The sequence below is a fragment of the Schistocerca nitens genome, chromosome 7 (assembly GCF_023898315.1).
Source record: "Schistocerca nitens isolate TAMUIC-IGC-003100 chromosome 7, iqSchNite1.1, whole genome shotgun sequence".
Classification (NCBI taxonomy): Eukaryota; Metazoa; Arthropoda; class Insecta; order Orthoptera; family Acrididae; genus Schistocerca; species Schistocerca nitens.
The window spans coordinates 219,086,108-219,111,039 of NC_064620.1; the positions used below are offsets into that span (position 1 = coordinate 219,086,108).

General features: G+C 41.8%; 1 protein-coding gene across 1 annotated transcript in view; it reads right to left on the reverse strand.

Annotated features, from left to right (window-relative positions):
* The window catches only part of LOC126194662 (UDP-N-acetylglucosamine--dolichyl-phosphate N-acetylglucosaminephosphotransferase), a 145,546-nt gene that overhangs the window by 18,549 nt on the left and 102,065 nt on the right, over positions 1 to 24,932 (reverse strand). The window contains exon 5 of the mRNA XM_049932860.1: positions 2,818 to 3,006. Within this exon, the coding sequence (XP_049788817.1) occupies positions 2,818 to 3,006 (189 nt within the window). The remainder of the gene's footprint in view (positions 1 to 2,817; positions 3,007 to 24,932) is intronic.

Below are 24,932 nucleotides of genomic sequence, written 5' to 3' on the forward strand. Positions count from 1 at the left end.
TCCTAACACATAACTACTTCTCCCTTGAAGGGAAAGTATACAAACAAATCCACAACACAGCCATAGGCATCTGGCATGGCACTCTCCTATGCCAATCATTTTATGGGACATTTAGAAGAAACTTTCATAACCTTACACAACCCCAAACCCATTACCTCGTTCGGATTCATTGATGATGTCTTCATGATCTGGGCTCAAGGCCAAGACAACCTATCCTCATTTCTTCACAACCTCAACGCCACCTCTCCCATCCACTTCACTTAGTCCTCTTCAAACCAATGAGCCATCTTCCTCAATGTTGACCTCCTCTTCTCTAATGGCTCCATCCACACCTCTCTTCACATTAAACTTACCAACTGCTAACAGCATTTTGACAGCTGTCATCCCTTCCACATCAAAAATTCCATCCCACATAGCATTGCCACCTGCAGTGACAAGAACTTTCTTTCCCAGTATGTTGCATGTCTCACCAAGGCCTTCATGGACAGGCGCTATCCCCTGGACCTAGCCCACAAACAGATTTCCCACCACCCCCAAGAGCCAGCTACAAAGGAGTATGTCTTTCATCAACCAGTACCACCCCAAACTGGAACAATGAACCACATCCTTTGTCAGAGCTTTGATAGTCAAGCAGTATGCCCTGCAATGAGGGACATCCTAACCCAGGTCCTTTCCACCCCTCCTAAATCTGTGTTCCGTCAGCCACATAAACTCCACAACATACTTGTCTACCCCTATGCCACACCCAGTCCCAGCCCCTTGCCACAGATACCGTATCCCTGTGGAAGACCCTGGTGCAAAACATTCCCAAACCACACACTCAGCACTTCCTATTCCAATCCTGTCAGAGGCTTATCAAAGGCCATGCTGACTCTGAAAAGAGCCATGTTGTATACCAGCTCTGCTGCAGCCACTGCAAAGCTTTTTATATTGGTATGACTACCAAATAGCTGTACACCAGGATAAATGGCCACTGTCAAACTATGACCAAGAGCAAAGTAAACCACCCTGTGGCACAACATGTAGCTGAACTTATCATGCTAGGTTTCAGTGGCTCCTTCACAAACCCAGGCCATCTGGAGCCTCCCCTCCACCACCAGCTCTTCTGAACTGCACGGATGGGAGTTCTCCTTACACACATTCTCCATTCCTGAAATGAGGCCAGCTTCCACCTACAATAACCTACTGTCCCCATCCCCTCCACCCAACAATTTCCGCCCCCTCGTTCTGTCACCTACTCCTGTTTGACATTCCCTCACCCTCTCACCCTCTATGTGTGTTGCCCTATGCCAATGTATACACCTGTCTTTTCCCCTTCCCTATTTCCCTCCTTTCCCACTCCGCATTCCCCCCTTCCCCACCCACTCAACATTGCCCCTGGTAGTGTCTAGTCCCTGTTCACCCTGCCACACAGCATTCATCTCTCCCCCACCCATACCCTGATATCCCTCCTCTTTCCCCATCCCACTCCAGATTGCTATTCACGTGGCAGGCAGTTGCATTCCAGTTGGAGCTGCTGACGGAAGCCGTCAAGTGTGCGTGAAGTGTAGTTGCTTGTATGAATGTGTGTGTGGTCTTTGCTGAAGAAGGCTTTGGTTTAAGCTATAATCTTTTTGTTGTGTCTCTCGAAACTCAACAGGTCATGTTTACAGTGGTAGCAATCTACAATTTTCCTAAGTGTGCGTGAAGTGTATTTGCTTGTATGAATGTGTGTGTGGTCTTTGCTGAAGAAGGCTTTGGTTTAAGCTATAATCTTTTTGTTGTGTCTCTCGAAACTCAACAGGTCATGTTTACAGTGGTAGCAATCTACAATTTTCCTAATATTGACAGTATTAGGTAAGAAATTGGAGGCATCTGAAACTGGATGTACTGAAGTATATTAGGGATACCATGGACAGATATGGTCACAAATGTGACAGTACTGCAGAATATGAATATTAGGAATTCTAAATACCAATAATAAAAGAAAAAAGTCAATACTTTGGCCCTACAAAGCACAACAACAAATACCACCAGTAGCAATAAATGCTGCAAGGAAAGACTGATGGCAAATGTGGTCCAGGACATTATCGTGGCCACGTAACTTAAGGCAGCAGTTTGGAGGTTTTCTTTGTTTATTTATTTGTAACAGACTCCATTACAGTATTTGTAATACTGTATGTATGTACTTTGTGTGTGTGTGTGTGTGTGTGTGTGTGTGTGTGTGTGTGTGTGTGTGTGTGTGTGTGTGTGTTTAGTGTAAAGTAATGTTCGCATTGTAAGATGATGATGATGATAGAAGGGGTAGGGTGAACCCTGGTGCCAGTATATAGCCTACTACTTGCAAACAACAGCGAGGGGACCTCCAAGTGTAACATCCCCATCCCTTGAAGTGATCACCATCAACAGTGTCGCATGCCCTCACTTCATGAGACACTGCGGAGAGGTTTGGTATTTAAATCAGGACATTGGCACAAAGTCTGATGATCTGGAGTTTACACCGACACTTCCTCTCCCTTTGCTGGCTGAATACTGGCTGCGAAAATTTTTCCCACTACCAGAATTCAAACCAATTTACCCTCAGGTCAAGTGCCACAGCACAAGTGTGCATTAGTGACCTTGGCCACACAGGTGGGTAATGGTCTGGATTGAGCACAGAATCATTGTTCAGAAAAACCCACGAACAAATCACAGATAATGCTACATATTGATGATATTACTGGAGGACAAAGAAGTTAAGGAAAAGAAGAATTCCTATCAAGTTACTTGTAATAATAATAATGTGAAGAAGTCAAAGAAGAAAAATAAGAATATATAAAGAGATTTTGATTCACTTACTTTGGAAGTCTATGCCTTGGGCACGGCAAAATATGAAACAACTGTGGAACTGAATACACAAAGTTTAAAACTTGTGGAATAAAGAAAAGGAGCATCGTCTTGCTGAAGTGACCCAAGATACCAACAACAGCAAAAGTCATTCCAGAAAAATAGCAGAAGGTGTCTCCAACAAACACACGTGATGGGTACCTGGAAAAAGTGAAGCCAGAAAATTAAGAAAGTTTAAATGAAATTTACATTACAGTTAAATATAATGTCTCTGCTTACAGAAACAGTTTGTAATAGTAAAATTATTTGACCAAAAAAGGTTATGTAATTTTACTCTTCTGGAAGCAGTTTTGTACCACAGACATTAGGAATAATACACTGCAATGGAACAATCCTTAACAATAAAGACAGACTACTGATATTGAAACTAGAGAGCCGATTCATCTACATCAACATTTACTCATTCAAATTACTTATTATTGAATAAAAAGTATGTTGAAGTTGGCACATTTCACTATAAAAACAAGGAATTTGTTGGATCCTGTCAAAAACAATCCCTGTCTAGGGCTCAGAATGGTGTTTTATATTCAGATATTCCAGTGGGAAGGCCTTTAAAGGTTGCTGGCAGATCTTGGGTAGGAAGCTGGAAGTCAGCAGATACTAGATTATATTAGATTCAGCTTTTGTTTCATAGACCCAAAAAGGCGATGATTTTGTGGGTGTAGAACAAAACATCTGAATATAATACTCACTGCCCTGATTATTTGGTAGGAGATTGTTAAAATAGGTGAATATATTACAGTAATCTGGAACTACTAATATTTACAGAATTAATACACTGTCAGAATGAAACATAATCATGCACCGTTAATAAATTTATCACACACAAAATACCTGATCTCAACTGTTGTAACCATCTACTGTCAAAGCTGAAATCTAACAGACATTTTGAATTAAGTTGGTCTAGCAGTCCCTGTTAAGATGTTCGTCTCTTAACTAGAAGAAGTTGCCTGTAAAAAAGTCTTTCAAACTCTGTTTTATCTGAAACCAAGTGTTCATTGACAGAGCTTTTCATAAATACACATTAAAATCACCAGCAACCATATTTCCTTGTTTTTTACTGTGAGATGGGACAAGAGAGCTTCCAGGTTTTTTTATGAAGAGGTTAAAATTTCCTGAATTAGCTCTATATGTAGTTACTATTATAAAGGACTTATTATGAAATACTACTTCTGTTGCACAAGCTTCTAAGTGCTGCTCTGAGCAAAATTTATAAATATCAGTACTCTTGATATCAAAACAGTTTCTGACAAATGTGGCAACTCTTTCTTTCTCCATATTTTCTCTGCAGAAGTAAGAAGCTAACTCAATCCTGTAACATTTAATGTATCTACACAAGTGGTCAGATGATTTTCAGAGAGGATGACTGTATCAACTGGTTTTCTCAATTCTAATTCTTCAGCATAAATAAGCAACTCATTAAGATCACCCCTTAGTTCCCAGATATTCTGATACAATAAGGATAACTGATTTTATGCACTGGCTGAATTACAACTGGATGAACCTAATTTTTCTGTCAATTTCTGAATAGCTCCAGTTTCAATCAGAGACTGTCTGCAATAATTGTGTACATTACAATTTGCTTTCTGGTTGCCTGTTTTATCAATGTGAATGTCATTTTCAACCTGTCTATGAACATATTTTGTTTGTGCCCCCCCTACCATAAAAAACTTCTGTATTATTAAAATATGCAGTAAAATAATCCCTCATCAGCCACACCTACAATTTATCAGAATATTTTCACTCAAGGATGTAAATTCCTTTAACTCTAAGTTCCTATAACAATAAACAAGTCCTGACTTTGCCAGAATATTGACAGGTGATAGGACTTTGTGTAAAGTTACACAAATGCTTTGTTTGAAGTATCAAATAAAAACAGCAACAGAGCAAATGCAGGGGAAGAGTAGTGCTCCCCCTGCACATACATACGCTCAACAGTCAAGGTAGTTTCTTCTCTAAACATGCAATACTATCTACAAACAAGGTCCATAATTATCATTGTCAGTAGATTACATTTGTTGTTAGTAGACATTACAGAAGTGGCAGCAACAGATACTTATGCCTGTTCATGCATTCCTTTCTCATTCCCATCTCAGAAGGCTCCTATTTCATTATGGGTTTTAACAAAACATGGTGTGTGTACAAACAAATGAATGAGCAGGATATTCATATTTTGCTTGAAATGTCATATATGTGAGATGATTATTTTATGAATGTTCCTAGTTATCAGACTAGTATCAAACTGAATGAAAAATTCTGATAATGCTTTTTGTAAATACTGCAGTTCTTTTCCTTTTCAGCTAACAGGACAGACTTTCTGTCTTGTACACTAGTGTTCAAAAAAACACACCTTGAACAACCAGAGATTGGACATTCATATTCTCAGGACATTTACATTAGTATGTTCTGCAGAAATGATTAGCATCTCAATCATCTCAGTTCAGCATGTGTCCTGTTGCCTAACAGACACAGGGTCTGCTTTGGACCCTGATAACTTGTTCAATGTGTGATGGCATCAATGTGTATAAGGTGCAAATGGCATCCTGTGATATAGCCATTGTGTTCATCTGGTTCCAAAGTTCATCTTTAGTTGTTGGCATTGTGTCACAGTGCTGCATATTTTGTTTCACCATATCCCACATGTATTCAAATGGCAATAAGTCTGGCAATCAGGCAGGGCAGGACGAAAGGCTGACATCCTGTGACGCCAAAAAGGCACATGTTCATGCAGCAACAGGTGGTCATGCAATGACTTGCTGAAAACTGAGAGGGGGGGGGGGGGTATTGTGCAGAAAGGTTATGGCTAGGGATCATAGGATGTCATTCACTAAGATAACACTGGTCACATTGCCCTGGATGTGCACCAACTATGATTTGTGGTTGTATCCAATAGCAACCCGCGCCATAAGGCCTTGAGATGGCACTGTATGTCTTGTGCAAATGCAGTCACTGTGATGCCGCTCCCCCTGTCTGAAGCAATCCAAAATGCGGCCATTATTTTCAAAGAAACAGAACCTATATCCATCCGTAAACATTATTTGATGCCATTCCTGTCTCCAGTAACTTTTCTCCATACACCATTGCTATCTAGCATGTTTCTGCACATTCATCAAAGGTGAGTGGAGGCGTGGATGATGCACACATAACCCATGCTGTAATAAACAGCAATGGAATGGACTGTCACCCTTAATAGTATACAATGTGTTACACAGCTTCAATGTTGCTCCAGACCCGAGGAGGATGCAGATCTGATCTACAATACCTTTCAGATGAGGTGTCGATCACCTCGGGGAGGGGGGGTTCTGCACAAATTTGTTGCACTGCTGAAACGCTTTGTCCCACACAAACAGCAATTTCCCAGATGGACGTATAACATTCTCTCATGCCAATAATGTACCCTATTTCAATCTCACTAATTTGACAGTATGGGTTGCACATACATCTGCGAGGCATCCTGCACATCTGCTCAATTTGTACTGAGCCATTACCTTCTGTTATGTAGCAATAACAAGAGGTGCAGGCACATTTCACTGGTAGATAGTTTCGCACCGCAATATCGATGATGACCTTGAACCTGCGGCCTGATGTGGTTCTAATCCCAAACATTTCCATAGAACTTACTAATGTACATGTCCTGTGAATATGAATGTTTTATCTCTAGCAGTTCTAGGTGTTCTGTTTTTTTATGGACTTGAGTTTATTTTGGAAACAATTATTAAGAATTGATTGTGTACATAACTACAACATGACAGTTGGCCACCCACTCATAAAATAAAACATCCTTTTCCTTAATGGATCTAATTTTACACTCCCTTCCAACTGATCCAATTTTTCACCTCTTAACCCGTGAACTTCCTGATTTTTAATCATTCTTTTCAATTTATAACAATTTTTTTTATAATATGAAAGCAATTACAGTTCCACACCTGTTTACATGATACAAATTGTGTGTGAAAGTGGACTATCAAGAACAAATATGAAATTTACAAAGAAGAGCTAAAGCCATACTGAAACAGATACAACAGGAAAGTAATGTGAAAATGTTTGGAGACAGTCATGACCACAATGTTTCAAAATTTGTGTCAAACTCTGCCAAAGAGACCATAAATGTGTCAGATGTTATTAAGCCTAGGGCAAGATTCAGAAACATTATCACCATTGTACAGAAAAAAGTGCGGATTCAACGAAAAGGGATTGTGTGCGGATTCAACTAAAAGGGATTGTGCTTTACTCAAAGCAAGATCAAACAATGGTGCAACCACGCCAATGCATTAATCAAAAACTTGTGAACTAATCAAGTATTGAAATATTTCTGTTCAGAGTTTAAAAATTTAAGACTTCTCAATGTTGACAGTTATGAAAAATCTGGTTTCACAACACGGAAACTACATCTGAATCAATATGTGTAAGAAGAGACTTGCATAAGATATAAACAAATCTGTCGAAGAAACAATACACGATAGCACCTATACAAACAAATGAATCATTGGACTAGGTGACAAAGTTTGGGAAACTAGTAAAATGGACCAATTCAAACAGAATTAGGTTCAATAGTAACAATTGGAAAGCAAAAGCAACCCACCATGAGAAAGATGAAAATGAGGTCACACAGAGTCTGAAATTGACATCCAGGATCAAAAGGAAGAGTGCTCCACAAACCCAAATGGAATTATTTTTCACAAAGAAAGACCATTAAAGAAATATGATGGTTTGTGGCACATCAATTACTGAAGGTTCTGACTTCAACAGCAGCCTTTTAAAAATGTGCAATGTTTAGGTACTAAAACTGATGAATTAGAAGTGCTGCTGAGTACCTCAAGGATGTTTTAGTGTTGTACATATGCAAGCACTGGCTACAAAAAAAAGGCTTGAAGGTATAGCTAATATATCAGGATTTTATATGATTAACAACTCTGGTAGGAATTGCCTACCGCCTACTGCCTCATTCCTCATACACCTTACTAACTTCATACTATCATACAACTTCTTCTCCTTTGAAGAGAAGGTACACAAACAAATCCGCAGCACACCCATGGGCATCTGCATGGTACCCTCCTATGCTAACCTGATTATGGGACACGTACAGGAAACCTTCCTAGCTTCTCAAAATCCCTAATCTGGTTCAGGTTCACTGGCAATATCTTCACGATCTGGATTCAGGGCCAAGAGAACCTATCCTTATTCCTTCGCCACATCAGTACCTTCTCTCCCATCCACTTCACCTGGTCCTCCTCAACCCAAAATGCCATCTTCTTGGTTGTTAATCACCTCCTTTCTGATGGCTCCATCCACACCTCTGTCCACATTAAACCCATCAATCACTAACAGTACCTACCAGCATTTTGACTGCTGCTATCCCTTCCACACCAAAAAAATCCATCCCATACAGCCTGCCCACCTAGGGACAGCGTATCTGAAATGACAAGAATTCCCTTGCCCAGTATGCCAAGGATATCACAAAAGCCTTCAGACAAGCACTATACCCCAGACCTAGTCCACAAAAGTATTTTCTGTGCCACATTCCCCACACACCACCAATTCACCTGCCACCTCCAAGAACGAGCTACAAAGGAGCTGCTTCATAACCTGGATCATCTGGATCCTCCCCTCCACAATGAGCTTTTTTGAACTGCAGAGCTGATAGTTATTATTACAACACGTTCTCCATTCCCAAAAGTGTTCGGGCCTCAAACAACACGTTCTCCATTCCCAAAAGTGTTCGGGCCTCAAACTATGATAACCTACTGTCCCCGCACCTTCCACGCAACAGTTTCCACCCCTCTGTCCTATCACCTCCTCTCAGTTCATATCCCCTCAACTTCACTGTGCGCCATTTCTGCCAATGCACCCACCAGTCTTTCCCCCTCTCTGCTCTCTCCTCTTCTGCTCCCTATACCCCCCTCCCTCCACCTCCTCAGCATCATGACCCTGTACCTGGCACCCATACAATGCCATCCCTCCCCCTTCCCCTCCCTACTCCAGATGGCTGCTTTCATTCAATGCAACAGTCACATTCCAGCCAGTGTGGCTGGAGATAATGATCATGTGTGCGTGAGATGTGCCTGTTTGTGTGAATGTTTCTGTGTTTTCCTTTTTTTTCTGAAGAAGGCTTCATGCAAAAGCTCAATGTGTAACACTCTTTTGCGGTGTCTGTCTGTAACTCAACGAGTCATCTTTATAGTGGGTAGCAATTTACTCTCTTCATAATAAGAGGTATATAAGTTCCAGAAATGCTCAAAGAATTTGAGAAGAGTGGGGAAGTTGGTCCGCTGGCAGGTTGAGTGTGTGGGATAAAAAAGAATGAAAGGAAATGTGGAACAAATGGCATTGGTGAAGGAAACGATGAGTCTGCTCTATCCCCTGGCTAATGTTTGCGACACATCAGTGTACTGTGGGTTGCAAAAGCTCAGTGCCATTAACGACACTACTTCTGAAGATCAAACAAAAACAATCCGACAACAACACAAACAAGCATGGTTTTTTCAACTGAATCTACAGCAGCTGCCAGGTACTGAGTGGTTAAAGCCTTGCCATGAACACTACTGCCATTATGGCACAACCTTGCTTCTATGTGTCTCATGCCCCTGGAGTGCTGGGCTGGTATTCTTCCACTGAGCAGTATTTAGCTCAACATCCAACTGCTCTGCTGCCACTGCAGACTCCAGGCTTATGACGGTCACAACTAGCAACCCATCAAATGCTGTTCCCTCTCAGCAAACATGCTCTCTCCAGCCTTATACTGGCTGTGCTTAGAAGTCAATCAATTGAAGTCCACACACTCAACTGTCCTCGAGCAACCACCTCGTCAGACCCCATGTTCACCATCCTTGAGCACATCGTCTCAGTTGACTATCTTCAGTCCGTCCTTGAGCACACTATTTCTTTCCACCCACCACAACCTCACAGTCTTTGTTTGTGTAAGAACTTTCCAGGGCAACATAAGCGATTGACTTTCAGCATGAATCCAGTAGTACAGAATGTGTTATTCTATTCTATATCTTACATTAGTAAACGTTCAGTTGTTCTTTGCTAGCTGGCCACTTCAATCGTAGCATGTTTTTATCCTCAGTTGTGGGTGTGGTATATGCTGAAAGTACGAAATCCGCATGTGTTTTATCACCAATAATTTTAGTGCATTTTGTAGGATGATTTATTGGATGGGCTCCATAGGTAAGCTTGCAATCAAAGAGTTAGTACAGTGTGAAACAGTTGTGGACAGTTCAGTGGAAATCAGTGAGACAGAAATGATCAGTGGAGCAGCCCATGATTATTTCCTGGGTTTTACAGTATTGATTTTAAAGTGCTAGAAGCAATATGAGCATGTGCAATCTATGAGGTGTATTTGAAGGGAGCATTGGGAAGTCTTGATACTGTGTGAACCTCAAGGAAAGAAGTGTCCCAGCACACTGGAGAAAGTGTATGGGACTGGAGCAAGTGCCTCTGACTTATTGTACGTGTAAAAGAGAGAGTATAGAGGGGACAGAATTGAACCTTATGGCACTCCTGAAAATGTATTGATGTTATGGGATTGGGTTTGGCTGATGGTAACAAAAGTTGCATTGTGCAAGACAATAAGGTGTACAGTGTCAAAAGACTCATCAGTATCAAAAGAGATAGATACAGAAGTTTGTTTTTCATTCATTTGTAAGGATAGGAAGTGGAGAAACTGATAAACTAAGTACTTGAGACTGAAGCAAGAGGACATGATGTTTCAGATTTTCTTATGAACGGTACACAGATTTATGCAAAGATCTTACCAGTTGGGGAAAATGATAGGTTGATGAGTATACACAGCAATATAAGTATTTTGGTGGTCTTTCATCATTCGGGGTGTACGGTATGGTATGGTGAAGTACATGTAAATCTTGAAGGAAGGGCATGGGGCTTTCTTTATGATGACAATAAATAATGGAGTCATCACAATGTGCAGGATGAGTTTAATTTGGTTTGTAGTTTTCTGTTTAAGTATCAGGAATAGGGACAAAGAGGTGGGACAAACTTGAATTGTTAGGTTCAGTGACACATCTTTAAGGGAAAGAGGTTTGCTTTCTGAGCATACTGATTGTAATTAGTTTTAATAGAGAAGAGGATAGTGTGGTTTGTGATTTGTACCGGTGAGGCACTGGAATGCTTTACAGCACTTTGTTCAGAGTACAGGAAGTGGAGTGTTGAGTTATGTACATGGCTGTAATCAGTCAAGGCATCTCTCTGCCATCAAGAAGTTACAGATATGATTTTTTCTCCATATATGATGATGGAACACTGGGACTGTGTCTTATATTACTGTAGGAGGTTGGTTGGTTGGTTGGTTGGCTGGTTGGTTGGTTGACTTGGGGGGAGGGGACCAAACAGCAAGGTCATTGGTCCCATTGGATTAGGGAAGGATGGGAAAGGAAGTCAGCTGTGCCCTCTCAAAGAACCATCCCAGCATTTTCCTAAAGCAAGGGAAATCACGGAAAACCTAAATCAGGGTGGCTGGTAATACTGTGAGAGGACTTACAGCAATCAGTCACTATTTATGTTATCAAATTTATTTTATTATCCTTTATAAGTGAGAAAGTGTCCCAGTTTCTGATGCAGAGGAAGGATCAGTAGGATTGTGGTATTCTCTGAAGAGGAGCAGGACGGAGGAGGGGAAGGAAGGAAGGAAGGAAGGAAGGAAGATGAGGGTTTTACATCCCACTGACATCTGAAGTCATTACAGACAGATCACAAGCTTGAAAATTTTCAAGGATGGAGAAGGAAATTGACTATGCCTTTTCAAAGGAACCATCACAGCATTTTCCTGGAGCATTTTAGAGAAATCATGGAACATCTAAATCTGGATGGCCGGATGTGGATTTGAACCATTGTCCCCCCCAAATGCGAGTTCCAGTGTGCTAACCACTGTGCCACCTCACTCGGTGCAGTGGAAACAGGGAGAGTGGGGAGAGGAGGAGGGGGAGAACATCCGAAGGTGGGGAGAGTGGTAGTCAGTTGAGGGTAAATGATGGGAATGTGGATGGATGTAGTATCAGATCAGGTTCCTTGAAGGGAGACGCAGTGAGGAATATGTCATCAGGGTTTGCCTTGTTATTGGGAGGCTCCTGATATGGGTATGTATTTAGTTTCAGAAGGCATTCCATTTGACGTGGGTGTAGTGTTGTTCAATTTTTAATGGATGTTTTATGCTGCTTCAACGAACTGAGATGGTTGGAAGGATGAAAAGATGATCACTTTCAGCCGGGTTAAGGGGTTGTGTAATGATGTCACAAATTTGTCTGGTGAACACAAAATGTTATCTGTGGTGGAGTAACTTTCTGGTCAAATCTGCATCTACATACGTATTCCACATGCGTATCTGCATGGCAGAGGGCAGAGGGTACCTTTTACCATTACTAGTCATTTCCTTTCATATTCTATTCGCAAATAGAGCGAAGGAAAAATGACTGTGTGTATGCCTCCTGACAAGCCCTAACTTCTTATATCTTATCTTCATGGTCCTTACCCGAAAAGTATGTTAATTGGCATAGAATCTCTCTGCAGTCAGCTTCAAATGGCTGTTCTCTAAATTTTCTCAATAGGGTTTCATGAAAAGAATGTTGCCTTCCCTCAAGAGATTCCAATTTGAGTTTACGATACATCTACATAATTCATACATGTTGAACATATCTACTGGTGTCAAATCTAGTAGCACACCTCTGAACTGCTTCAGTGTCTTCCTCTAATCTGATCTCGTGGAGATCTAAAACCCTCGAGCAATACTCAAAAATGGGCTTGCAGTAGTGTTCTATATACGCAGTGTCCATTACAGATGAATGAAATTTTCCTAAAATTCAACCAATAAATTGAAGTCGACCATTCGCCTTCCCCACTACCATCCTTAGCTACTCATTCCATATCGTATCACTCTGCAACATTGTGCCTACATATTTCATTGACGTGACTGTATTTGAACATTGTGGGATTGTTTTTCCTACTCATCTGCATTAACTTAAATTTTTCTACATTTAGAGCAAGCTGCTATTCATCACACCAACTAGAAATTTTGTCTAAGTCATCTTGTATCCTTCTAGAGTCATTCAACAATGACATCTTCCCATACACCACACTGTCATCAGAAAAGAGTTACAGATTGTTGTTCACCCTGTCTGTCACATAATTAATGTCTATGTAGAGTAAGAGAGGTCCTATCACATTTCCCCATGGTACTCGTGACGATACTCTTGTGTCTGATGAACACTTGCCCTTACCGTTCACATATCTGGGGACTTTCATATTCCCAGAATTCTGTTAACAGCCTGAAGATGGGTGCTATGTCAAACACTTTCCAGAAATCAAGGAATATGGAATCAGCTCAATGCCCTTCATCAATGGTTTTCAGGATATCATGTGAGATAAGGGCAAACTGAGTTTTTCATGAGCAATGCTTTCTCAGAATATGTTCAGAAATTCTGCAGCAAACCGATCTTACAGATATCGGTCTGTAATTTTGCAGGTGCATTTTTCCCTTCTCTTGTATATGAGCCACCTGCACTCTTTACTGGTCACTTGGGACTTGGCAGTGGATGAGAGATTCACGTAAATGCAATCTAATTAAGGGGCCAATACCTTAGAATATTCTGTAAACCCAAACTGGGATTCCACCCAAACCTGGTTACTTATTTGTTTTCAACTCTTTCAGTTTCTTCTGCACATTAGGGATGCCTATTACTACATCCTCCGTATGAACGTCTGCGTAACGGTCAAATGATGGTATGTTTGTACACTCCTGCATGAACAATTTCTTAAACATGAAATTTTTAAACTTCAGCTTTCCTTTTGCTGTTTTCTACTGCCACACCAGACTGATCAATGAGTGACTGTACATAAGACTTCAACCCGCTTAGCAATTTTACATAGAACCAGAATCTTCCTGCATTCTCAGCTAGACTTTTCACTATTTGTATGACTCTGAATGATTTTAAAAATGCCGAAGGGGAATCAGGTAGCTGGTAAGAACATCTGATAATTACATTGTGTTTACCTAAGCCTGTTACTCGCATCCAAATAACTTAATGGCCAGACTCAATTTTGACATCAATAGACACAATATCCCCCATATGACTCACTAAATACTTTAGAGCTTTCTACATTGTGTTTCAGCCAGTATTTGGTTCTGAGAATAATTTGAGTGCAACAACTTTGCTGGAGGCCAGTAAATTCATGAACTTTGACAATTTACTGTTAAAATTTTAACAGTCAAGTGCCTTTATTTCATAAATGGTCTGATTTTGATCTCTGTGAATTGACAGATGAGCATTCATCAGGGGACCTCAAACTATTGCTTAGCCTAAAAAGCCCTCACGTGCACTTGACATGAACTCTACTACCTAAGCACCTGCTTCCTTTATGTAGTGCACCTCTGACCTATCAAGGAAAATCATACAACTCTCCACCCCATAATGCAGAGCCAGAAATCTGCAGATAAGGCCATCTCAGGCTCTAAACCAAAGAACACCATTCTCAGTACAATGATGCAAATTGTAAGCTCTGCTTGCACCATGCAAGTGAGTCCAGCAGTCTTCACCTCTTCCAACAGTTACTTGTACAAACTGAAGATGGCATCAGAACCCAAGCAACAGATATCAGAATGAGATTTTCACTCTGCAGCAGCGGAGTGTGTGCTGATATGAAACTTCCTGGCACATTAAAACTGTGTGCCGCACCGAGACTCGAACTTGGGACCTTTGCCTTTCACGGGCAAGTGCTCTACCAACTGAGCCACCCAAGCACAACTCATGCCCCGTCCTCACAGCTTTACTTCTGCCAGTATCTCGTCTCCTACCTTCCAAACCCTACAGAAGCTCTCCTGCGAACCCTGCAGAACTAGCACTCCTGAAAGAAAGGATATAGTGGAGACATGGCTTAGCCACCGCCTGGGGGATGTTTCCAGAATGAGATTTTCACTCTGCAGTGGAGTGTGTGCTGATATGAAACTTCCTGGCAGATTAAAACTGTGTGCCGGACCGAGACTCGAACTCGGAACCTTTGCCTTTCGCGGGCAAGTGGTAGTGCACTTGCCCACAAAAGGCAAAGGTTCCGAGTTCGAGTCTCGGTCCGGCACACAGTTTTACCCTGCCAGCAAGTTTCAACAAATATCAGGTTTCATTAGTGCTGTTGTCAGGTGCAACTTGCAGATGAGTGCACCCTTCACCTTTGATAGCTGTAGGCAGAATCTACTCCACACCCCAAAGGAGACCCCTAGCAGACACACCAATAGACACACCAATCCTGGCCAGCCTCCACACTGGCACTCTGTCTCAAGTGCCACAAGTGTGTTACAACCTGCCACTCGCCCTGCTGTGAGACCACATTCCCCACATTGGGTACACTTCAAAGTGCCTCAGCAGTGGAGCCTGTGGGCAAAACAAGTAACACCTAAGGTATCCCATGTGACATGCAAGATTCTCAACTGCTGCTACATCCTGAGACAACAATTTGCAGACGGCTGACTGTCGCCAACAGTATCTTCAGCTGTTTGCGAATTGTGGCCAGCTCCTTCTGTATCCACATACAGCACACACACACACCCTGTCTATCCTTGTACTACTTAGTTAAGAACTATAAAAGCACACACAGAAAGCTAATCGTATATAGCTTGCTACTCTCCCGGTGTGTCATCAACGCAGGCTGGTGTGACTTACTGGGATGTCTAGATGGCCATTCAAAAGAAATGACAATTCTCCCTAAATCTAGAGTTTACAGTGACTGAAATGTGAAACTAGACCTTTAAATATAAAAACACGCCAGGAATTTAAGCTTTAAACTAAGAATGCACACAGAAAAAGCTCAATATGTAACTCACTATCCACTGGTGTATTATCAACAGAGGTTGGAGCCTGAGGCAATGGAGTTAAGTCACTTTTAGGGTTGTTAGGAAGCCGACATGAACATGCAAGTCAGCAGGTCACCTTTCAGGTTGTTAAAAAGCTGACACCAACATGCAAGCTTAGCACGAAAATGGATATGGACAGTAAGGTATGCAGCAGTAACATAGGTGGCAAGATAAGAAAGTATAAGATATCTGGGGCACATAAAAATTCTGGCAGGGGTGACTGTTAGGGATTTCAGGTGGATAGACAGCAGAATGTATGAGTAGGGGAAGTGGCTGTAAGTACAATTTTATAAGGTGGCAACTGAATCTCAAGCATGGGAAGGAGGTTGTTGGTTTTGACGGGGTTGTGCGTTATATGATAGGTGGATATTGTGGTGGTGTTACAATTTTTATTTGCAAAGGATAAACTTCTGGATGCTATTTCTGGCTATAATACTGTACTGCTGTCTCATCATGTTAAGCATGGATTAAAAAGGTATAGTCTAGAGGTGGGCTTAAACTAATTGCTGAAGTTGTGGAAAACAACATGGGTATGTGTGGAATTGGAAGGAAGTGGAGGGAGACCCAGAGAATTAATGGGTTGGAGGGGAGTGCCAGTAGGACACTCCTTAAAAAATATCTAGTGGCAACAATGTTGGAGTGAGGCGAGGCCTACTCCCTCCAACTCTCCATTTCCAAAAGCAGTGATGTGTTGTGAGAGGTCTCCTACCTCAATCTCCCTCAACTTTCTCCAGTAGTGACCACATAATTAGTTTAGACTGTGGTACTCTCGACCATCAAGCCTAATGTGACAGAAGGTAAAGTCAAATAACAAAAAAGCTGGATGGGCTGGAGTTCTATATATTCTCTCTTCCAGCCCCAGCTGTATCATTCAAAACACACTTTTTTTTTCCCACCAAGACCCAATATATTAACATTTTCTGCTTCCCTCCATAATACAAGCTAGTTATAAGTATTTGTTATACACATTCTGCAGCCTTCGAAACTCATTACAGTAAACATAAAATGAATGTCTGATTACACACATGTCAAAAGCCAGGCCAAACAAAAAAGATGAAAGTTACAGGTTTGAGGTTTCTGAAAAGCATTTGATAGATGATTGTTTCTCTCCTTTAGCCCTCTCTTGTGCTACAATATCCCTCCACTTACACAAACAGATGACATCAGCTGGCATTGCTTCCTCCTGCTCACTAATGTACTGCAGTGCTGCCTCAACAGTTTTGAATCGTTCTGAATGTGGAATGAAATTTCTCTTGTCATCTAAGTTTGCCTCCTCCTCTTGTGCTACTTCTCCCCGTGTCACCATTTTCACAATATTGTTGCCTGTTAGTACATCATTTGTCATCCACTCTGTGAAATCCTCTGCATTGATATCCTCACAGTCAGGTACATTTGTAAGCAATGAAAGGATATCATTGTTTACATCTCTGACTGTGGTTTCACACATGGAATCAAAGTTAAAGTATTCGACTTCATAGTCTAAAAGAATTTTCCAACACCACAGAAGTGATATATTAGGCATCTCTTCCTAAGCTTCAGCAAACCTTTGATTTTATCCGTACTGGATGAGAGGTTGTAAGGTGTGAATGTCAATGTTAAAAAATATATTGGCTCAGCCACTTGTTTACACTATAAACAAGTGGCTGATCCGATATATTTTTTAACATTCAGCAAACCACCTTCTGATGTCTAGTAAGTCAGCCCTCTTCAGAATGGTTACACATTCTTCATTGTTATCAATCACCAATATCAATGTACAAGACAATGGCAGTGATACTACTTACTTAGCATCATAAAGATGCCCTGGTCCATCAGCCGACAAAGAACAATCACATTTGTTGGTAAAAATAATGCTTTGATATCTCCATCTGTTAGTTCATCATTGGCAGGACGTGAAATATTTCTCTACAGCTGGTACAAATTAATTTTGGAACCAGGTTTAAAATATTTCTGAATTAATCCAAAATTTCTTTTGATGAGTGTAGTGCAGGGGCAGTGATAACCAATTTTTTCAAGTTTTTGAAAGCTCTAGGTTTCCTTGATTTGCCTATTAATGTAAGCCAAAGCTTGTGGTTGCCAATTGCATTACTCCAAACCAATATGGTAACTTGTTCCTTATTTTTATTGTATCTGAGTGCTGCAGTTTCCTTTTTTGAAGAAGCATTTTCACAGGGAGCATCTTGTAATTTAAACCACTCACATTGCAATTGTACAACTGTTCACCAGAAATTCCCTCCTCATCAATTAACTTCGAAAAATAATCTTGAAACAATGGCACAGCCTCTTTGTTAGTGGAGAAAGTCTCTGCACTAATGGTAATGTGGTGAATACCAAATCAATTTTTCCACCGATCCAACCATCCGTCACTGATAAATTCTGAATCTTCTCCTTCTATTTGCCACTGAAATTGCAAAGATTTTTCCTGCAGTATCGGTCCAGTAACAGACAAACCTTTTCCTCTTAAATGTCATGCCATAAAAATACAGCTTCCTCAACTTCTTTATACTTATCTTTTTAACATTGTCTTCCTTACTTTTATTCCACTTCCACTAGTCTGGGAAGCACTCCACTTTTCAATTTCTGCTCAAGTTTTTTTCCAATCTCAAACAGTACTTTTTCCTACGCTTAACTCCAAAGTAATAATTTTGGTTGTTACCCCAGAATCCTGTCACATTACACCACATAATTTCTGTTCCATAGTAATTACAAGTTTTTTTCATTTATCACCCATTTTGGACTTTTTAATTAAAATGCAAAGGACCTCACAAAACAACAATTTAAGAATGCACACAATTTGGACATTTGACATGCAGTTAAAGAAGCAAAGAACACAGGGTTGCCAACAGAGCTGCTCTCTATATGTATTGTTGTTTATGAGTGCTGGAAGAGGGCTTCTATGTGTCATTTGTTGAAGAGTGGTTCCAATAATTTATTCAATATCAACAATACAGCATGTATCTTATAACTGTGATTCAGATGTGTTAGAAGTACAAAATAGACGTAAAACATTTTGAAAGGTCACAAAACATTATAGCCAGCACTCACTTGCTAAAGCTTTGGAAAAATGCAGTATGTACAATAAATTAATCCTCATTTTATCATGGACAAGTATTATTTCAATATTAATTAAGTAGACAAAGTAGTCATAAGTTGGGCAGTCTAGAGTCTCCTGTATTTGATACATCCTTCCCACTGTTTTGCAGCTGATTCCAGTAACGCATTTTGTTTTCTCATGCCCATTTATTGCTTGGATCTCTTCATCAGAAATGCTTTTGTGAGAAGCACCTGTTTCTGATGATGACTAGAAAGACATTTGCATCATTTTTTGCCTGCGCAGCTGAATTGTAACATAGTTATTCTTTGCTACTTTTAGTTTTGACAGTTCTCTGCTATTGATTCCCTTGTCAAATTGTTTAATTGAGTTTTTGAAAGAAATAAAGTTATTGTGGTTACGATCACCTTTCTGTGTAATAGAGATAACACAGTGAGCTCTACCTATAAGACGGTGACCACTGAAAGCTAGACAAAGCAGCAAATTCAAGCAAAGCATCAAGTGAGATAGTAGCTTCACATTACAAAGCTGAAAGTGATCAGACAGGACAACAAATTTCACGGCTATAGAGGGATTCGGAGAAACAAATTAAAGACTTGCAAATAAAAATTATACTAAAGCATGACACAAGTTCACACTACAGAGTGCATTGACAGCACCCTGCAGAGCAGCAGCATAGAATGCTGCCGCAGGCCCAGAAATGAAGACACAAATACCAAAGTTCTTGCCAGAAAATCCCGATCTATGGCCTTCATGTTGGATTTAGAATTCACACAGCATAACATTACAGAAGACTGCACAAAGTTTGTGGTGGCTGTCAACAGTCTGGACACATGGGTAGTAGAGATAGTGTTGGATGTTATGTCACACAAGACTGGTACCAACAAAGTAATACGACCTTTATGCAAATCCATTGACCAACAGATGCAGCAGGTCTTGCACTTGGAATGTATTAGCTATAGGACATCTTCCAAGTTTCAGCAGCATCTACAAAGTATCGTAGAGGAGATGATGATGTCAAATGACTTACTAAGGCATATATGACTCACACAGCTGCCACTGTCGGTAAAAACAGTGATGGTCACTTGTAACACTGATGACATCAACTCTTTGTCATCGGTGGGAGACAAAATATATGCAATAGTGGGACAAGCGAGCACAGCAGCAATAATGCAAGGTGCGAATGATAACAGCAAGAAGGAAGCTGCAGCTACAAGGCAAGTATAGAGTGGGCATAGATGTGTGACTCCTTGATCTGAAGCTACAAATTAATGCAAAGCAGGAGCAGCTATCAACAGTAGTGGCCGGGAAACAAGACTCCTTTGGACGACATAGGCATGAAAAGAAAAGATAGGTTGGTACTGTAAATGCTTTGGCACAGGAGCTACAGGCACACACTGGGGGGATGAGATAAACAGATATGTTGGTACCATAAACGGTTCTGCACAGGAACTGCAAGGCGCACTTCACCATGCTTGTTCCCACCATCTGCAGTAGGCACAGCAGTCCTCATGCTTTCTGAAAGTGGCCAAGATGAAAATGAGGAGATTGTCGTAGGAGACAAACAAGGTTTTGCATCTGTGATGTGACAGATTACACAAGATGGTTTAGCCAGGACCAAACAGACAGAGAAAACATGTTTGCCCACTCACGTCAACCCAGCTCCTATGGGCACAGTATTTCATCTAACTGTTGCCAACATCTGACCAATTAAAACATACATTGAATATGAAGTAACAGTGGGCTCTGGGTTCAGTGAGAGATTCGGACAGAAGTTCCTACTAGCAGAACTGCGCGAGACTTGACTGGGATCCAACTTTATCCACCACCAAGGGCTACAGCTACAGCTGTGCACAGCACAAATTATATGGAACAGTGAGGTAACTATGGGCACTGCAGGCAGAGTGACAAGCAATGCTGTCACTTTAGACAGTAATGCAGTTTTGATGGAACTGGGCCGTAAGACACTTCACAACACAGCATATCACATTAAAACCGCTGCAGGTGAACAGGTTTATTGAACTGTACAAAGATCAAATAGCCCATGGGTGTCACCCATGCACTTGGGCAGGAAGAAGGATGCTACTTTTAGAGACAATGCAGGGATTATCAGGTACTAAATGCAAGGAAAATCCCTGACTGCTGCCCTATTCCAAACCTACAGATCATTACAAATGTGTTCACTGGAGCCACAGTTTTCAGCATTGTAAACTGCATAAATACTAGCAACCAGATTCCGGTGGTTGAAGTAGACATTCTCAAGACAACTGGCATAACCCCTTTCAGCCTCCAAGTTTCTCCACATGCCATTCAATCTGAAAGGCACAGCCCAATCTTGGCAGACATTCACTGATGAAGTACTGAGAGGACTACAGTCCTGCTGTGCATACCTGGAAAAAATATTTATATTTTTGCACACGTCCAAATTACAAGATAACCACCTCAAGATGGCATGTGTGAGAAGGCGAAAGTATGAACTAGTAATAAAAAGAGCTAAGTGTGCCCTCTGACAGAATCAAGTCACACTATTAAGGCATGAAGTATCAGCATCAGGTATCAGTCCTATCAAAGAAAATGTGGAAGCCATTAAAACCATGAATGACGAATTGCCATCAGTTTAGGAGATTCCTGAGGATCATCAGCTTTTACAGATGCCATCTACCTGGGGCAGCACAGATGCAGGCATCCCTCATGGACATGCTGGCAGGTAACAACTTTACTCACAAACAGAGCCTGCCTTTGACACCTGTCATGCAACAGTTCCTTGAGAAGGTAAGAGCCAATTTACAAGGAGCAACTCTTTTTACAAAGCCTGTTCATAACACACCACTGGCAACTGTAGTGGACACCAGGCAGTCTGCGATCAGGGCAGTCTGTGTCAAAAAGCTGAGGGAAGCTAATAACCTTTAGTATTTTTCTCAAAAAAAAAAAAAAAAGGCTTTCAAAAGCACAAGCTAAGTAGAGTGTGTATAACAAGGTGCTGCTAACCATTTATGAGGGTATCTGAAACTACCACCCTTACGTTGAAGCTCAGCTGTTTATGGTTTACACCGATCATAAGCCTTTCAAAGGAGGGAGTTCTGCCAGCTGGAGTTCATTGAGCAGTTTACCACCAAAGTTAAGCACATAAAAGGGGCAGACAATATAGTTTCAGATTTTTTCCTCAAGGGTTGGTGCAATTTATGCATCAGTACATTACGATCAGCTAAGAATAGAGCAAGCCACAGGCAAAAAGCTACAGCAATTATTATGGGACAACTTGACATCCCTTAATCTCGAGCAAGTTCAGATACTAGGCAAGATGACACTTATTTGCTATGATGTGTCCAAAACCCACCTGAGACCATTAGTGACTACAAGGATGCAACACTTGGTGTTTGACATCACTCACTATTTCTCACATCCCAGCACTAACACAACAGCAAATTGTTGAAGGAGAAATTTGTGTAGCCTGGTACAAATTAAAAAAAATCAAACAATGGAAAATCCAGAATGAAATTTAACAATATTATGAAAAGGAAAGTTGCTACTCACCATATAATGGAGATGCTGAGTTGTAGATAGGCACAACAAAAAGACTGTCACAAATAAAGTTATCGGCCAGTAAAGCCTTCATCAAAAACAGAAGACAGACAGACACATGCACACTCATGCAAATGCAACTCACACGCATGACTGCAGTCTCAGGCAACTGTAGCCACACTGTGAGCAGCAGCACCAGTGCATAATGGGAGGGGGTGGGGGTAAGGAGGAGGCAGGGACAGGGAGGGGGAGTGATAGTAGGGTAGGGGTGGCAGACGGTGCAGTGCTGCTGGAGAGTGTGCAGGGACAAGGTGGAGAGGTTACGGCAGCTATGTGCAGTCGGGAGGTTAGACAGAGAGCAGAGGAGAGGTGGGGAGAGAGGGAGAGATGGGGACTGGAAAAGGAGAGAAGTGAAAAGAATGGGTACGATGGTGGAATGAGGGCTGTATAATGCTGGAATGGGAACAGGGAGGCTGGATGGGTGAGAAAAGTGACTACCAAGGGTTGAGGCAAGGAGGGTTACGGAAACATAGGATATATTTCAGGGAGAGTTCCCACCTGCACAATTCAGATGAGCTGGTGTTGGTGGGAAGGATCCATACGGCACAGGCTGTGAAGCAGTCATTGAAATGAAGGATGTCCTGTTGGGCAGCATGCTCAGCAACAGGGTGGTCCACTTGTTTCTTGGCTACAGTTTGTCGGTGGCCATTCATGCAGACAGGCAGCTTGTTGGTTGGACTGGAGCAACTGAATTACATTATCTGCCAGGGTGTTGATTACTTCTCGTCATGCCCTGAAATGAGAAATGTCCTGCCCACTATCCTTCTCAACCACCCCCCCCCCCCACCCACACACAGTGGCATTCTGTTGTCCATCAAACCTACACAATATACTCGTCCATCCCTACACAGTCCCTGCTCCCAACCCCTTCTCTCATGGCTCATACCCCTGTAATAGACCACGATGCAAGACGTGTCCCATACACCCTCCCACCAACATCTACTCCAGTCTGGACACAAACATCGTCTATGCCATCATAGGCAGGGCTACCTGTGAAAACAGTCACCTGATCTACAAGCTAAGCTGCAACCACTATGCTACATTCTACGTGGGCATGACAATGAACATGTCTGTCCGTCTTTCTGCATGAATGGGCACCAACAAACTGTGGCCAAGAAACAAGTGGACCACCCGGCTGCTAAGCACGCTGCCAAACATGACATCCTTCATTTCAATGACTGCTTAACAGCCTGTGCCATATGGATGCTTCCCACCAACACCATCTTTTCTGAACTGTGCAGGTGGGGACTTTCCCTGCAATATATCCTATATTCCCGAAACCATCCTGGTTTCAACCTTTGTTCATCATTGTTCTCACCCCTCCAGCCTCCTTGTTTCCATTACAGCACCATACAGCCCTCATTTTGCCACTACACCCAGTCTTTTCACTTCTCTCTTTTTCCGGTACTCCTTCCCCACCCCCCACCCCCGTTTCCCCCACCCTCTGTCTACCCTCCCGACTGCACATACCTGCCCTACCATCTCTGCATCATCCCTGATCCCTGCACACTCCACAGCAGCACTGCACTGTTAGCCACCCCTACCGTACTATCCCTCCCCCTGCACACTCCAGCCTCCTACTTACCCCCACCCACTCCCATTATGCACTGGTGCTGCTGCTCACAGTGTGGCTACAGTTTCCTGAGACTGCAGTCATGTGAGTGTGTGTGTGTTGTGTTTGCATGAGTGTGCGTGTGTGTCTATTGTCTATTTTTTAAGAAGGCCTTATGGGCTGAAAGCTTTATTTGTGAGTCTTTTTGTTGTGCCTATCTGCAACTTAGCATCTCCACTTAGGGTGAATAGTAACTTTCCTTTTCTTAATACTGGTACAAAAAAATATTACCGCATTTGGGTGGGGACGCACCCAGCCTATCAATAGTGCAAAGTTGGTAGTCATGTGCAAAAGACTGTAGAGGACTTCCTGGAAATGACAAATCGTTCTTCCATGTGCACAAAGACTACATAAGTCTGCTGCCACTGTCAAGAGGAATATTGTTATTTGTTTACAGCATTTGTCAGTTATACGCAGTGCCTGTTGGAGAGACGTCAGCAGAAACTATAGTAATGGCCTTCTTAACACATGGGTGTCACAATTCACATGTACAGCTTACGTCAGCACCTACCAGGGCGATAGTTTGAATCAACACTGTTTCTAATGCTACCTGAATTATGTGGATTCCAACATCACAACATGACCAGCTATCATCCATCTGGCCATCCATCATCCATATGGCACACGATGTTAAAGGGTGTAATTATGTGGTGTGACAGATCATGGAAAATCACCTTGCGCTGCGGACATCCTTTAATCCTGACGCAGGGCCCTCAACAGTAGAAATGGTTTATAGGGAAAAGGTGTGCCTACTGGCGGTATTTTTTGTAGCACAACTTATCAATAAGTCACCATAGGCAACATATATGTTGCGGCAGATGAAGAGGCATGTAGCTATGCCTCATATGGTGTTTATACACAAGGGCATTGCAAGGTGCTCGGGTGCTGTGTTACGAACAGGGATGGTATGCATGCCACATTATATGGGGCCTTTCAGGTCACTGAACAGCAACAAACATGCAGTA